The sequence below is a fragment of the Artemia sp. Qi Xiang Cuo genome, chromosome 7 (assembly GCF_049724085.1).
Source record: "Artemia sp. Qi Xiang Cuo chromosome 7, ASM4972408v1, whole genome shotgun sequence".
NCBI classification, from domain to species: domain Eukaryota; kingdom Metazoa; phylum Arthropoda; class Branchiopoda; order Anostraca; family Artemiidae; genus Artemia; species Artemia sp. Qi Xiang Cuo.
In genome coordinates, this window is record NC_142800.1 from 54,976,327 (window position 1) to 54,992,251 (window position 15,925).

The 15,925-nt window shown below is 34.3% G+C and overlaps 2 protein-coding genes across 6 annotated transcripts in view; one reads left to right on the forward strand and one right to left on the reverse strand.

Annotated features, from left to right (window-relative positions):
- slpr (mitogen-activated protein kinase kinase kinase slipper) overlaps positions 1–928 on the reverse strand; it is a 59,981-nt gene extending 59,053 nt beyond the window's left edge. For 3 of the 4 annotated variants that reach the window (XM_089091610.1, XM_089091611.1, XM_089091608.1), the window contains exon 1: positions 873–928. The gene's annotated coding sequence lies outside the window, so the exon portion shown is untranslated. Of the gene's footprint in view, positions 1–779 lie in introns of all 4 variants that reach the window. The other variant, XM_089091609.1, reaches the window with a different exon arrangement.
- Positions 929–1,167: 239 nt separating this feature from the next.
- The window catches only part of LOC148950452 (thymidylate kinase), a 35,120-nt gene continuing 20,362 nt past the window's right edge, over positions 1,168–15,925 (forward strand). The window contains exons 1-2 of one of the 2 annotated variants that reach the window (XM_089091613.1): positions 1,168–1,256; positions 4,393–4,501. In XM_089091613.1, the coding sequence (XP_088947739.1) occupies positions 1,244–1,256; positions 4,393–4,501 (122 nt within the window). In that variant the 5' untranslated portion in view covers positions 1,168–1,243. Of the gene's footprint in view, positions 1,309–4,392; positions 4,502–15,925 lie in introns of both variants that reach the window. The other variant, XM_089091612.1, reaches the window with a different exon arrangement.

The following is a 15,925-nucleotide window of genomic DNA, read 5'->3' on the forward strand; positions in this document are numbered from 1 at the left end:
ATTTTAGGTCAGGGAGATAAACCCGGAGATGGGAGCCAGGAGATAACTTCATCCTGGTGTGAATACACCATTTGATGCCTTTTTGTATGCTGATTATGAATATAGGGCCTAATAATCATTTCTATTGGAAATGAATTTCAGCCCCCCTCCCCTATATATGCCAATTCAGGGTTAGGTTAAGTTATGTTGTAGAAATATAGGTCAATACATACGAAATCATATTATTGAGTTAGGACTAAAGTGAATACACTATTCAATGCCTTTTTTTATTCTGATTACGAATATAATAAGCATTTCTATTGGAAATGAATTTCCGTCCCCCCCCCTATAACTGCAAAGTTTGGGGTAGGTTAGGTATAGCCTATGTAGGGGGGGGGGCTTTAATTCAATTGTAACAGATTTGCTTATTATATTTGTAATAAGCATAAAAAAAGGCATAAAATGGTGTATTCACTTCAGTCCTAACTCAATAATATGATTTGGTAGATATTTACCGAAATATATACCCTGAATTGGCATATATAGGGGGGGGGGGGGGCTTAAATTCATTTCCAATAGAAATTATTACTAGCCTATAGCCTAGCCTATTCATAATCAGCATAAAAAAAGGCATTGAGTGGTAGGCCTAGCCTAAATTCACTTTATGCATAAGTCAATAATATGATTTGGTAGAACTTTACCGAAATGACTAACTATATGATCTAACTAATACTAACTACATAGCCTATATCCAAGGATAAAGACCTAAGCTAGCCTATGTTATAAACTGGAATATTAACTTTTTTCCAGGAGGGATTACCACTCCTGGTTCGTCTTTTGACTATAGCCTAGTAATGATAATGACAAACAGAAACGTTTGATAGGTTATGTACTCAATAGAGAAAGGGTTTTTGACATATTCTTGAACATTAGTTCATTTTGATTGTTGATACTGTAGTTATAAAAAAGAGTCGTCAATAGATTTGAAAGAAATCACTAACTATGAGCGCTGAATACGAGCCTATAGAAACTAAAATAATAACTCAAATAAGTGAGTAACTGTAAGTAACACTTAGCACAGTTAAGTTATTTAACTATTTCGTTAGCTATTTCTAAACTAAACTAGTCAATTTAATTTTGTTTGGGATTTCAAATTTTGTGACTTTAAGAAATAGAATTTTAAAAACCGGAATCCTTATATGATGGCAAAAAGAGGAATTTTTATTGTATTTGAAGGCTGTGACCGATCAGGGAAAACTACACAATGCCAAATGCTTGTAAACACACTTAATACACAAGGATTCAAATCTAACATGCTGAGATTTCCAGGTGTGCTTGGCTACCAATGTAAAAATAGGCTGCATTCGATTAGATGGTCATGTTCCATACAGAGGGGGATCTCTAGCATGACTTAATTTAAAAATGAAAGTGTGCTGAGGAGAATTCTTCAGGTGGAATTGTCTGAAAGACTTACATTGAGGATTTCATTGTCCAGGAGTAATTTCCTGTGTGTGTAGGGGAAGGGGGCATTTTATGCTTGAGGAATTTTGGTAAATTTTTGGCTCTTTCCAAATAGCCTATAACAATTGTTGGTAAAATTCTACTTTAGTTACTTTTACCTATCTTGGAAAGGGGTGAGGCTAGAAAAATGAAACTTTCAGGGATGGGTCTACAGGCTAAAGTATGTCCTGGGAAGGTATTTTGAAGTACACATCTCCTCTCCTTCTCCCTCTAGAGGATCCTGAAATTTGCCTACATGACAGTTCTCTACCTCTTGAAATTTTGACGAAACAATATTTTACCCTAATTTTCAGTTGTAAGATTCATTTTCTCTGGCTTTAGGCTAGTTCTGGAAATGCAATTCCTGTTATTTGAGTGGTATTTTAAGCTGTATCAATGTTAATTTTCAAAATTTAGGAAATGTATTTGCAAATCTTTAAAACTCTATAGGCTAAATCAGGATTGAGCAAAGTTGTGAAGCTAAAAACAATTTTGTTGGACTTCATTTTAACAAAAGATCTATATTACAAGGTTTCACTTTTATAACACACCAATTTTCAAAGGTAATCAAAGGTCAGGTCCCACTAGCGGGAGAAAGAGTGGAGGTAGGTACTTCAAAATACCTTCCTAGGCCATACTTTAGCCTGTAGATCTATCCCTGAAAGTTTCATTTTCCTAACCAAACTCCTTTCCAAGATAGCCAAAAGCAGCTAAAGTAGAATTTTACCTAATTGTTTTTGTTGGAAATGAATTTTACCCTCACCCCTATATATACCAATTCAGGGTATATATTTCCACATTAGGGGGGGGGGGAGGTAAAGTTATTTCTGATGCAAATGAGAGGTAAATTTAAATTTTCAAAGATCTTTCACATTTCAGGTCTAGTTTACCTGTTTCTTGTGTGGGTGCTTTTTTTTTAAGTATTTCATCTCATTTAGGGAAAGCAATCTTTTAGCAATTGAACTTTGAAAGATGTTTGATTCTTTTGTTTATCTGTTTTATAGTTCTCATTGCTTATCTAGAAATGCAAATTTATCTAGACTTTATCAGCCAATTGTTCTCCATGTTATTTGCTTCCCACAAGCAATTTTAAAAACTTCAGTCTTATTTTTTCTCAAATTAAAACTGTATATCCAAACATACTGTATCAAATGTACACTTTGATTGCCTCTAATTGCTTGTAATACATATTTAAAAATATGTGGGAAGACAGAGGAGTTGCCTGCTAAGAGTTGTTTTATTTTAGCTTGAAAGGTTGTCAGGCAATTTGTGCATGATATATTAATGAAAATGGTAACTTTACCTAAATCCTTATGGAAAGGGATATAGCAATCAGCTGTTTGTTTATGCATTTTTTAGGTGTAAATTGAAGTCTTAATCCCTCAATGAAAAAGTATAGACCTGATTTTTAGTCTAAATAAATGATGTTAAAAAATATAAATTGATGCTTCTTCTATGACAATGTGCTTATCTGTTTGTCATTAGAAAACAAAAATTGTAGCTTTATAGGAAAAGCAATCACTATTTCTCCCAATACTAAAGATTAGAAAGCAAAGGCTTGAATATGGCTCTTATCCTAGGCTTCATCTACAATTTCAGATTCAACTTTATTCTGCAGTACCCAGATTGAGAAAGTTAAGAAGTGCTGAATTTTTTGACTAAATATATTGAATGAACAGGTTAGTAGGTCTACAGATTGGTCCAGACTCTTGTTTTCTATTTTGGATAGGCTATTAGGGCTATTCAGAAAGTAGATTTACATTTTGGAATTAAAAACAAACAAGGAAAAGAAAAAAATATCATACACAGTCAAAAGTCACACTTAAATACTACTTTTCAATCCAGTTGCCTAATTAAATTTTCATATTTGTATGTTTCTATCAAGTTTTTTGGAACCCATCTTGTAAAAACTTTTAGTCTTCAAGCTTATCAGTGATGATTTTGTATAATAAACTTCTTGAAATGTGTAGAAAACTAAGCAAGAGTTCTGTTATAGTAAGTTTTCTTGGAGTTTTCTATTACCTTTTTGAACAAATTTGGCACTTGCTCTGGCAGTCTTGGTCTTCCACTCTGCTTTTCATCATGAACATTTGTTCAGCTATTTTCAAATTGATGCACACCACCTTCAGTGAAAATGTTGTTCATCTTTACTTCACATAGCTACCCATAGATTTCTTTTGCTTTATGTTTTTTTTTTTTGTGGACAAAAACCTTATTACTACACACACCTCACAATGAGCAGCATTTTCAATCAAGACAGACTTTTCAAACTGTCACTGTAACTAGACAGGATACAACAAAAACCTGTGACTAGTATGGCTGGATTGACTGGATTCCAATTGAGTGGCAGAAGTCCCAGACACTAAGATGACTGTGCTAGATCTGATCCTTGCAGGTACAGACAAAAAGTAATGTACTTTCTGGATAGTTACCATACGTTACACTTAAAATGGAACAGAGGATGGCTCACTTTGATGTTTTCCAAAAAAATTAGTAATTGCCAAATGCTGATTTAACCCTTCCCCCTTATTTCTTTTGGGAGCCCTTGATATGCTAAAGTATGTTGTGTGTGTTTTGTGTTAACTTAGTGCTATTTCCTAATTCAGTATTAAAAAAAGGGGATGTAATTTAGTTGCATTTTAAAGAACTTCAGAAACTTCATTTTCAACTGGGTATTTTGAGGTCATGTTATTAACATATAGCCTAATTCAACAATAAACCATTTTGGAAACCTCTTTATTTATCTACTGCTAATCAAGTTTTAAAGTTGGGCTTAATGGCATATAACTCTAAATATGAAATTTTGCTCTCATGAATTTACTAGCAAATATATGTCCTCACATATATTTACTTTGAATTTTGTGTTTTCTCCTTAGAAGACAAATATTTACTGTACATTTTTGTTTTTTATAGACAGATCAACGCCTATTGGGAAGGTTTGTGCAGACTATTTACAACAAAGCCTAGAACTGGATGACCATGCAATTCACCTTATGTTTTCTGCAAATCGATGGGAACTGAAGTATGCTATAGTATAAATACATATTATAATGTATAATTATATATGTGTGTATTTATGTTTGCATTTGTATATATATATATATATATATATATATATATATATATATATATATATATATATATATATATATATATATATATATATATATATATATATATATATATATATATATATATATATATATATATATATATATATATATATATATATATATATATATATATATATATATATATATATATATATATTTATATATATAAATATATGTATATATATATTTATGTATATATATATATATATATATATATATATATATATATATATATATATATATATATATATATATATATATATATATATATATATATATATATATATATATATATATATATATATATATTATATATATATATATAAAGTGGATTTTGTGTTAAAACAAGTAGCTGTGACAGGACTTTAGAATCATCAGTCTGTATGTGTGTAATGCTTACTAGCCAGAGGTATAGCTAGGAGGGCAGGGTAGTACACTTACCTTGAAAGCAGCATCTGTTAGGGTGTCAATTCGTTATATTTGATGAAAAATAAGACCATTTTATGTTCTTATTGGGGGATGTGACAGTGGCCTAGCAAGTTTAACTCAGTCCCAGGACACAATGCCTTTTTAGCACTCCCTTTGACATTTGAAAATCATATAATATTAAATGCATAATATAATTGCAAATTGATAGATAAATAAAGTCATAAACTCAAGTTAGGCTTTAAATTTGAAACAAAAAATGGAGTTGACAAAACAAGACTAGCTTTCGAAACGTATATGCTCATCTAGAATTAGTTCAAAAGATACCTATTATTTATTTTTTATACAATATCTATAAAGAAATTTTTTAAAACCACAGTTTTAGAACAATAAAAACTATTGACTAGTAGTACAGGCAAATGGAGGTTTGACCCAAAACAAATTGCAACAGAAATGATTCTTACACCATCTTGTAGAGAAAAAAAAACTGAACAACATATCCATTTTTGCATATTCTGAGTTGACGCAAAATAACCGTTTTTTGGCTTTTAATGCCATTTTTTTACGTTTTCCAAAAAAAAAAAAATTTAATATCCGACCATTTTTCTTGAAATGAAGTATGATTCTGATGCAGAATCAGTCAAATTGAAGTCAAATTGAGTGTCTGGTGCAAAACAAAAAAGTTTCACTATCATCAATATGCGTTGCGGTAATTTTTGTAAGGACAATCAATCAGCACTTGTTATTCAACAAATGATTGGTTGTTCGTAAAAATACCTGAACTAGGCACTAGTACAAGACACTTTGAAGGCTACGTAATGCAATAAAAATGAAAATCGTCACATTCATCGCTCAGTGTTTTAAAGATTTCAAAGTTTATTCCCAAGATTTGACTGAGAAATCAATTAGACAAAGACCTCAAGTAATGCCAGAAAGTCGAGTAGAAAACTAGCTCGGTCAGTGACAGTCATAACCTTTAGTTAAATTCGCCATCTACCCCGAGAAACTTCATCAGATTCTGGGATGGACTCTCCACAGATCTTGTCATTGAACAGGAGCTTATGCGCTCTCTTAAAACCTCTGGTGGCCTTACCAACGGCAGCGGCATGACAGAGGCTCAGAGGTCCTTATGGGTTTTGTCATGACCAGTCTGCTCTACAGTAAACCTTCTGATGGAATGTATCTCACAAATTCTGTACATTACAAGCAATCAGCACAAGGAGATGTCAGAGCCAATGAAACTGAGAGACTGCAAAGATACACAGACGATTATCGAGTTTCTGGAAAGGGGTTCATCATTTGAGAGAGATGTTCAGTTAAGAAGCATAGCAAATGGTCTAACTGCCTATCTGTCTGCCAAAGTTGATTCTGCCAAAGATGTTGGCCTAAAAGTCATTGACGCCATGTCTGGACAGCTGGTCTCTGACCTTGTGTTTCGACGAAAACAACAGGTAATCCAGATGACCACCAAGCAAAGTCCAAGCGGAGACTGCAAACGACTAGACCCGACTCTTCTTTTTCAGAGGTTTATCATGATCATGAAAAGGTGCAATCTTACAGAAACTGAGTACTTTCAACACGAACTGTGTTCCTACCCAGCGTCACTTTTTGACAGCTCCTGCATGCTTGGGACTGTGAACAAACCAGAACTTGTAAAGGCCATAGCCCAAGCATGCAACCTTGAGAAGCCTTCATTTCTTCTCCCTGAAGGCACTCGATATATCCTAGATGGAGGAGCTCTGCTGCAAAGGATACCATGGACAAAAAATGAAAGATACCTGGAGATTCTAGACCATTATGCAACTTACGTGACAGGAAAGTACCCTTCTGCCACTACTGTTTTCGATGGCTACGATGGTGGGGCTTCCATAAAAGATATGGTGTAGTGATGAAAGTTTTATGTGACTATAAAGAAAGTGACTGGCTATAAAAGAAAGGGAATGGGCTTAATTATGGTCATAAATATTGACCGTGTCAAAGACAATATTATGCCCAAAGGTCGTGAACTTACACCTTATAAGTTCTCCGATTGTACCGTTTATAGCGCTAAAGATTGTACCAACAAGCCTTGTGCCACAGCAATGGGGAGTGAAGTAACTTTATGACCGCGCCGCCCTCAATTATTGATAGAAAATAAAATGTGTAGAGATATAAATGTGACCTCTTTTCCTTGAGCTATCTGGAGATCAGATTCCTTGGGAACGTGCCTTTGAGATATGCGAACTAATTACCTGTCATTAGGCTAGATACAAACATATAAAATGAAATAAACACAGGTAAAAAGCAATAGATTTATTGAGACTTACATATTTAGGTGAACAGCAGTAGGTCACTTCAAATGACAATAACGGTGACTGAGATACAACAATGAAAGAATTGTAAAGATCGTACGCCGAAATAATTCTATCTAAATGGTCCTGACTCTCCTTTACGAATATCCAAAAACCACTTTTACCCCACTATCAAACGTAGTTCTTTTGTCCTGCGCTGTAAGAACTGGCTCACAATTGGCTCAAGTGGCCCAAGGATGCAAACCCATTTTCCAATAAATTGTTCTAAATATTTCTGATGATTCAAACGTTCACACGGTTCTTATAGTTTAAACTTCCTTAGAAATATTGTGCGTAGCATCTTTTTTATTGCCATTGTCTTAGCAAAATCCAAAGCTTGGATAGCGCCGTTCTTTGTCTGAGGCTACTTGCAATTTCTCTCTTTGCTGATTTAGGACTTTTCTTTCTTTTTGACACTAGATTTAAATTTAATTAGGGGAAGTCGGAATTATCTTTAGAAAGAAGGAACTTTATTTTGGTATTTTAAATGCATCGCATTTTACTCACGGTACATATTACCCTTCCCATTAATTAATGACGTCCCGTCATTAGCACTTGCTTGCCTTTGGGCTTTTGAAATGTTCGCAATTTATTAACTATTTATTCTACATAATTGTGATTGACATTGTATTATTTCATGTTTATATTTTGGCTTACTCAGGAGTGCTAAAAATTTTCTGTATTACTCTTCTTATTTTATTCTACGTCCCTATCTAAAATTCATCTACCGGACTAAGATTATTCATGGTTCTAGGCTAGCTACTATACTAAAGATTTTTTTCTTTTCTTTTTTTCTACATCTAACACTGATTACTTTTACATTTTCAACAAGGTTGGGGCTATTCTACCTTTACATAAGATTTTTTTTGAATTCACTTTTTACAAGGCTTTTTTTTTTGATTTTGTTGTCTATATGGCACACTACTTTCTATCTACGCTACATTAAATGAATAGCTCGACAACGCTACGCATAACTCTATCTGGACATCTAACTCTACATACAAGAACGATTTAAAACACACAATATTGGATTTACCATGTTCACTGGTAACATTAAAACACTTTGTTTGCTACGCAACGTTAATGATAGGATATCGGGATTTTTTAGTTATCAATGTTATTAAGAAGTAATATCTGTAAATTCACATCTATTTCATCACCATTCGAGTCTTTAGTGTACTCAATCCTTCTGTTGTAAATTATTGTCCTTCACTCTTTTCGTCTTGGCAAACATTTTTAAAGCACTTACGTTATGGTTTCTTCATGGGACAGTTCAAGCACGATTGTGTTCACACGACAAGATTTCTCTGACCGTCAACTTGTAAATGATGCTTCTAACTACAGGTGTGGGAATATGCTATCAGAGTTCATTCTCACCTGCTTTTTGATAGTTCATAGAGTGCCTTCTCTTTAAGGGGTCGAACACTGGGAGTGCGTTTATTTTCTTCTCAGCATATCATTTTTGGGATATTTTGAGACACATAGAGAATGTATTCTCGTATAAAATTGTTCATTCGTGTCTCTTATAAAATTGTTAGCCCATGGCTTGCGTCTATTAACCTTTGTGGTGATTCCTAGGTTAATCACGGAGGAATTGAAGTTTGGATTTGGAATGGGTTGAAATCAAACTTTAGTGACTCCTCCAACATATTGTTTTTAACTTGTGGGAGGGGCTAATTGTCACTGAGGGGTTGGTCACTGGGGTTAATTTTGGTTTCTAGGTCTATTTTTCGGAAATAATCTCGTCACATTTATGGGACAACAGAGATATGACTTTCGACACAGAGGGAATAGGATGGATTCCGAAAGATGGTCGAAAGGGATTCGACGCGTGAGTCTGTGACACATGAATAGTTTTTGGGGTCATCAAATATCATAACTATACGGTCATATGGTATATGGGTCCGTAATGATTATCAAAGGCAATATTTATGTACTTATATCTTGTATTGATCGATGGGGTTCTCAGAATTTATGCGATTATATAGTTCGATAATGAAGTGGATACTGAGATTCAAATATAATGTTACCTGATCCGTAATATGTTTCATGGTCGAGGAAACAACGATAAAAAGGTAACTGTAATTTTGGTAGACGTAGCTGGGATGAAAATTGCCTGGAGTCTATGGTGAGTACTCTTCGTTGGTTGAGGTATGATGAAAATAGATGCTACTAGGTTGTATCTGCACTGGGCAACTCATTGTAATGATCGATATCCAATATGTCAATCCACTTCCTGTAATAAAAATAACGAGGCAGGATCACATGTTCTTTAAAGTAAATACTCATAGTACAAATAAGTCACGTATTGTTTGGGTACATGAATTTTACACTACGAGAGAGAGTTCAGTAAATATACTAATATTAGAACACAAAACAAATTTTTTATCGTGTTCATTGAAATATATATGTAAAGTTCCCATTGAAAAATTCAATACATAGAAGTTTCTTCTAAGTGGTTATAGCCTAACGACGATATAAAAGACTAATTTTTTAACTTTAAGTATGATCTAGTATTGTACTCTCTAATTTACACTACTGCATAGAATTTATTTTAACTTCTTTTAAAACTTAGCTATTTTACATTAGATTTAAAATATTCATTTAAATAGAGTTTATACTGCATGGTTAATTTAAAGGTCCCGTGTTACAACATTTCATGCCTGCATTGTTCACTCACGTTCCCGCTGTTTAAGAAACGCATGTTGCAGCGTCATAGCCACACGGTTTTACGTAAACAACTTTACAATGAGGGAACAAGACATAGCAAGGACGAGGAGAGACCTCTATACCCACTCGTTTTCTAATGTCTTCCCTTTTTCTTGGCTTAGACGTTCTCATGGGGTTCCGGGTTTAACCTCTGCATTTCAGCTGTTTCCCCGTGTTCTTCTCTTGGTTTTCGTCTTCTTAGTCTCAGGACTTTTCCGTAATTAAAAGTCAATAGGGCTCTTATGGTCAGGGAAGTCGCGAATACGAATTATCTTTGTGCTCGTGGTAATTAACGGCGTTCGGACAGTTGACTCTTTAGTTACGAGTCGACACCCTTGTTTTATGGTTATCGTACCCACATTTTGTAACAGTAATTCTGTTTTGTAACTTGGGTCTATTCTTTCTGTATTATTGTAACAAGACAAGGTTCCAACAGTTTCTCTTGGAACAAAAATCATGATAACATTCATAAATATGAACAGGATCCAAGGGAACGGAATTATGATCCTTATGATCAGGTTCACATCCACGAACATGTTCAGCTCATAATTAGACGCTTCTGTAATGGTAGTTTTTTTTTTTGATGATATCAATCATTGTTAGGACCTGGGTCGATTTGTCATAGAAAATCCGAGGATACCGTCCAAACCCAGTAAAATAAACGCCGTGTGGGCCTTGAGTTCCTCCCCAGGCTTCCCACAATGTCAGTTGTCGTCCTCAGTAGACCACGAGCTTCCTACCTTTGGCCTTTCTCTCTGATCACCAATGTTTTGACATCACTCGTATTATTATTATTTTTTTTCATTAATATTGACTTGGTTAACTTTACTTGCACATTGTTAAATTTATTATGGAGGATCACGAGTTGATTTTCATAAGGGATTTGAAATTTGTCTTTATATTAATTAGGGATATTTCCATCTGTCAGGTTTTTTAACCGTTCTGCCTGACTTGTCGTTATTTTCTCCTCTGTTTTTTGCGGTTTTTTCTTTTTCGGTTTTTCTAGCGAAATAAGGTCAAACTTTTTGTATTGTTTTTTCAAAAATTCTTGGCCTTTTAATTTCGTTTGTTTCGCGTGTGCGGCTGCTGAAGTCGGTCTTGATTTTCCTATTTCTTTAACTACTATTTGGTCTGATTCGCCGTCAGACTCTTCGAAACTAGTTTCCGACGAATCCGGATTACAACTTTTAGAGGTGGCACTTTTTGAGGTATCACTTGCCCTTCCTTCGTAAATTTCTACTCCTCTGGAAGTTGAAGGTTTATTCTCTAAGTCCTCGCTTTGAGTTTTCAACTCGGGAGATTTGAAAGATTCTTGAGAGCTTTGAGAGGAATCAAGAGTTTTTGCGGGGTTCCTCCACTGTTTGAATGCCATGTCCTCAGGGGGATGGGGCATTTTTTGCACTAGGGTTTCCCTCCATGAAGTCCACTGTTTAGGCTTGACCTTGGACACAGTTATATCATGATATTGTCATTGCTGGTCATCCTTGGGAGTTTTATTCTCGGGCAATGTACTTTGGCTCGTTTTTATGGAGAAATTTATTAAATCCATAGCTTCTCGCAGATTTTGTTTTAGTTAAATCTTTGGGAGGAGTTTTCTTTACAGTAATACCGGGGGTTTCTACAGCTCTTTTTAATTCTTTCTGCTATGACAGGGGCCTCTCTATTGGTGTTGCAGGGGAAACCAAATCAACTGTACATATTTTGGGGGGTCATGAGTTCGAAATTCTATCCGTAAAATATTGGGTTTTTGGAGATAACGTATAATCTAGATCTCTTGCGCTTGCTGGTGAAAAGCTTTTTTGATCTTTTTGCGTTTTAATTTCAGGGAAAAATCCTGGTATTAGGGATTTTTTCTTGAGAACAACTAGATTTTTCATTGCTAAAAATTGTTCAAAGTTTTCCTCATCACTGTCATCTTCAAAATAATTTTGTTTACAATTAAAGGGTCTCAGCTTTGCCAATCTTGATTTAGGTTGCTCATTTTCGGCATCTGACGAGTCAATAGATGAGAGATGTGATGCCCATCTCTCCAGAAATTTGGCTCTTTTAATTCGGCTGACATACGCCTTGTAAGTTCTTCCGCTATCGGGGTTGTCCATTTTAAAAGTATAATCGTTATCGTACTTTTTGACTATTCCGTACGGTCCAGAATATTTGTTGGAAAGCTTTTTGGCTTCCGTTTTTGCTTCGTTCTTTAGGTAGACGCAGTCTCCTATCTTAAAATCTATATTCACATTGACTTTGGGTTGGTTTCTTAGCTCTTGGTTTATTTTACATTTTTCCAACTCTTCCCTCACTATTTTATAAGTTTTTCTTGTCCTATTTATGAATTCTTGTTTGTAATCTTCCGAGTTATTATAATACCACCGATGTTCAATAATTTCATCATAGAGGACTCTAAAATCACGACCAAAAAGTAAATAAAATGGATTGTCTTTGGTTGTTTCTGAATAAGCAGCATTGATTACGTTAGTCAAATAAGGTAAGAATTGATCCCAGTATTTCCTATTGTCTTTTGTATAAATACTTAATACGTTCGAAAATATTTTATGCCTATTTTCTATTTTACCATTAGCTTGTGGGTGGCAGGCTCAGTCACCATCTTTTCTATAGTAAGAAAATTCATTAAATCTTTTGTCATTTTTGAAACAAAATTGCTTCCGTTGTCGCTCAAAACCTTATTGGGAATACCAAATTGTAAAAATAATTTTGATAACGCCCTACTTGTGGCGTAAGTACCTTGATTTCTTAATGATTTTCAAAATTAAATCCTGACAAGTGGGGTTTAACAGACAAAATACAAGAATGACCTCTGCTGGAAACAGGCAGGCCTGCACTTTTTTCGTATAAGTCAAATGAGAGAAAATCAAAGAGGTACTTAGCTACTGGGACCTTTCCCATTGGAGGATTAGGATAAGCTTGGGGAATTTTTCTTAAGTTACACGCTTCGCATGTACTTACAAATTCTTTAAGTTTTGTTATTGCCGACGGTACGTAAAAATATTGTTTTAATTTATGGAAAGTTTTCGTTACTCCTGAGTGTCCACCTATATCTGAATGAAAATATTCAAATGCAAGCACTATTAAGTTTTGTGGTAATACAGGTATTATTGAGGTTTGGTTTCTATTTGTCTCAGCAGTCACGATTCTACATAGTACTTCTTCATCAAGATCATAGTAAAAATTATCTATCTCTTTTCTAAGAATTTTGAATTTATCCGGTAACCAATTGTCATTCACAAAATAATTAATAAGCGCTGAACACATTTCGTCCTTTTTTTGCTTTCTTTTTATATTTTCCAAAGACAAGGGACAATAGTTAATCTTATTTTCTTTTACCGTGTGCTTGACTTTGTTTTTCTTACATTCATGTTTGCTCTTAGCGTTGATAGCGTTAACTTCATTTTCTTCAGCTTCCGACGGAATATTTTCTGGGTATCTACTCAAAAAATCACAAGCTGCGTTTTGTTTCCTTTTAAATGTTCAAATTCGTAATCTAGGTCTTGGATTTTCATAATTCATCTGGCTAGAATTCCCGTGGGGTTTTTTGCGCAGGTACTGCAAGCTTTTATGGTCTGATCGTAGCATAAATTTTGTACAAATCAAATAGTGTCTAAATTTATCCAAATAATGGATTATAGATAATAATTCTATGTTTGTGGCGGAATAACTACTTTCGCCTTTTGATAAAGTTCTATGCGAATAGCATATAACTTTTTCTATTTGTTTTTGTTTAGGCTTTCCCTCTAGAGGATTAGGGTTTTCTACCGGGATTATTTGCGAAAGAATTGCGCCAATGCCTTTTGAACTAGCATCGGTTGTAACCACAAATTGTCCGTTTTCGAAATCAGGAGGTGATAATATTGGTTCAGAAGTGAGTGCCTTTTTTAGACGGTCTAGGGAAATTTGAGCTTCCTGGGACCAGGTAACGTTATGGGAGTTCCCTTTAGTGATTTCCGCAAGAGATTTTGCAATTTAGGCGTAATTACGTACGAATTTCCTAAAGTAGCCAGTAAGACCAAAAATGCCTCTTAATTATTTCATAGTTCTGGGGGGCTTGAGATTTTTGGCACATTTTATTTTATCAGGGTCTGGGGATATCTCTCCTTGTGTTAGTACTACTCCTAAAAATTTAATTTTAGGTTGAAATAAATTTACTTTCTCAGGCTGGCATTTTAAATTGCCTTGTCTGAGCTTCTCGAACACCATAGCTATTGTTGCTAAGTGTTGTTCAGTGTTTTCTCCCATGCATATGACATCATTAACAAAATGAATGATGTTCTTTAATCCTCTTAACAGGTGTAATAGGGGTCTACATAGCGCGCTTGAACTTGTTTTAAGTCCAAATGGTACCCCTAAGTATTTACATGAACTACATTCAGCTGCTGAAAATGCAGTTTTATGGACATCTTTTTTGGTTATTTTCACTTGGTGGTAGCCTTGGGTGAGGTCCAAAGAAGTAAAGATTTTATTTTTGCTTGAAATAGAGTCAAGAATTACATATATTCTTGGTAAAGGAAATTTATCGCTAACTAATTGTTTGTTGAGGGCTCTATAATCTACTACGAGTCTAAGATCACCATTCTTCTTTGGTACTAAGATCACTGGTGCTCTATACGGACTTATACTTGGGCGTATAATTTCATTTTTTTCTAATTCATGGATTTTATTTTTTAACCATTCTTTGTGCTTATATGGCACACGATATGGCTGTTTCGCTACAGGATTACCAGTCGTTAAAATTAAGTGTTCATAAAACGGTATCAGTCCGATGTCATCGTCAGATGCGGAAAACACATCTTTAAAATTCCATAATAATTCGCATAATTTTTTCTTAAGTTCCAAGTCAGTAATATGATCCATATTAAATTTGTTTAAAAATTGCGATTTAGTTAAAGGATATTTGTTATTTGAAGTTTTAATGCCGTTAACTAGGTTTCTTTTAGAATTTTCCCATCTATTTAGATCATTCTCTGATAAAACTTGGATTTGAACTAAACACATCCCCTTTTTTATTGTAATTGTATCATTTTCGTGGTTATTAGTTACCCATATAAAACCTTCTCCTTTGTCGTAAAATATAATCTGTTCCTCACATAGCAGATTTTCAGGAATTTCAACTGATGGGGTCGCAAACCATATTTTAGATTTGCTAACCACTGGCTCACTCATCTGTGATATTTGAATTTTTTGCATCATTTTGGGAGGGACTTTTGTTTTCCTTATCGCGATACCGTAATATTGCTCTTTATTTTCATGATTTATTATTTTCATATTGGCGCTCTGCCGTGCCATTTCGACATCCTTTGGCGTCACGCTAGGTTTTACCATGTTTTTACATAATTCAACTATTATCTTAATTTCGTTTGACCTGTAGTGTCGCATATCTCCTATTTTTATTTTCGCAGATTCAATACCCTTATTTTTAAAATTAACTTCATCTCTGCAATGTCTTTCAGAATAATTGGACAAGTTTCTGATTATTTCTTTTCCTCCTTGCGAGACGTGAGGTTCAAAAGATTGCGATATTATACCGTCAGAAATTTTGTTTACTGTTACGTTGTCTTCGTATCCTCTGTTACGATTTCTTAAAATAGAAATTTCTTTCCCTACCTTAGCCGGGTAGAAAAGCCTCTCTTTTGCTACGTCAAATAGTACTCTATTGAACCTTAAAAAATTTGCGCCTATAATTGCTTCATACGGAAAGTTATCGCATATTAGAAAATTTGTCGAAAAGATCCTATTGTCCCTTTTTACGTTTAGGCAAATTGAACCTCTTGAATCCAATTTATGCCCTGTCACACTAGTTAAATTGGATTATTAAAATTTCTTTGTTGCCTAATATGCAGAGGCAACATATTAAATACG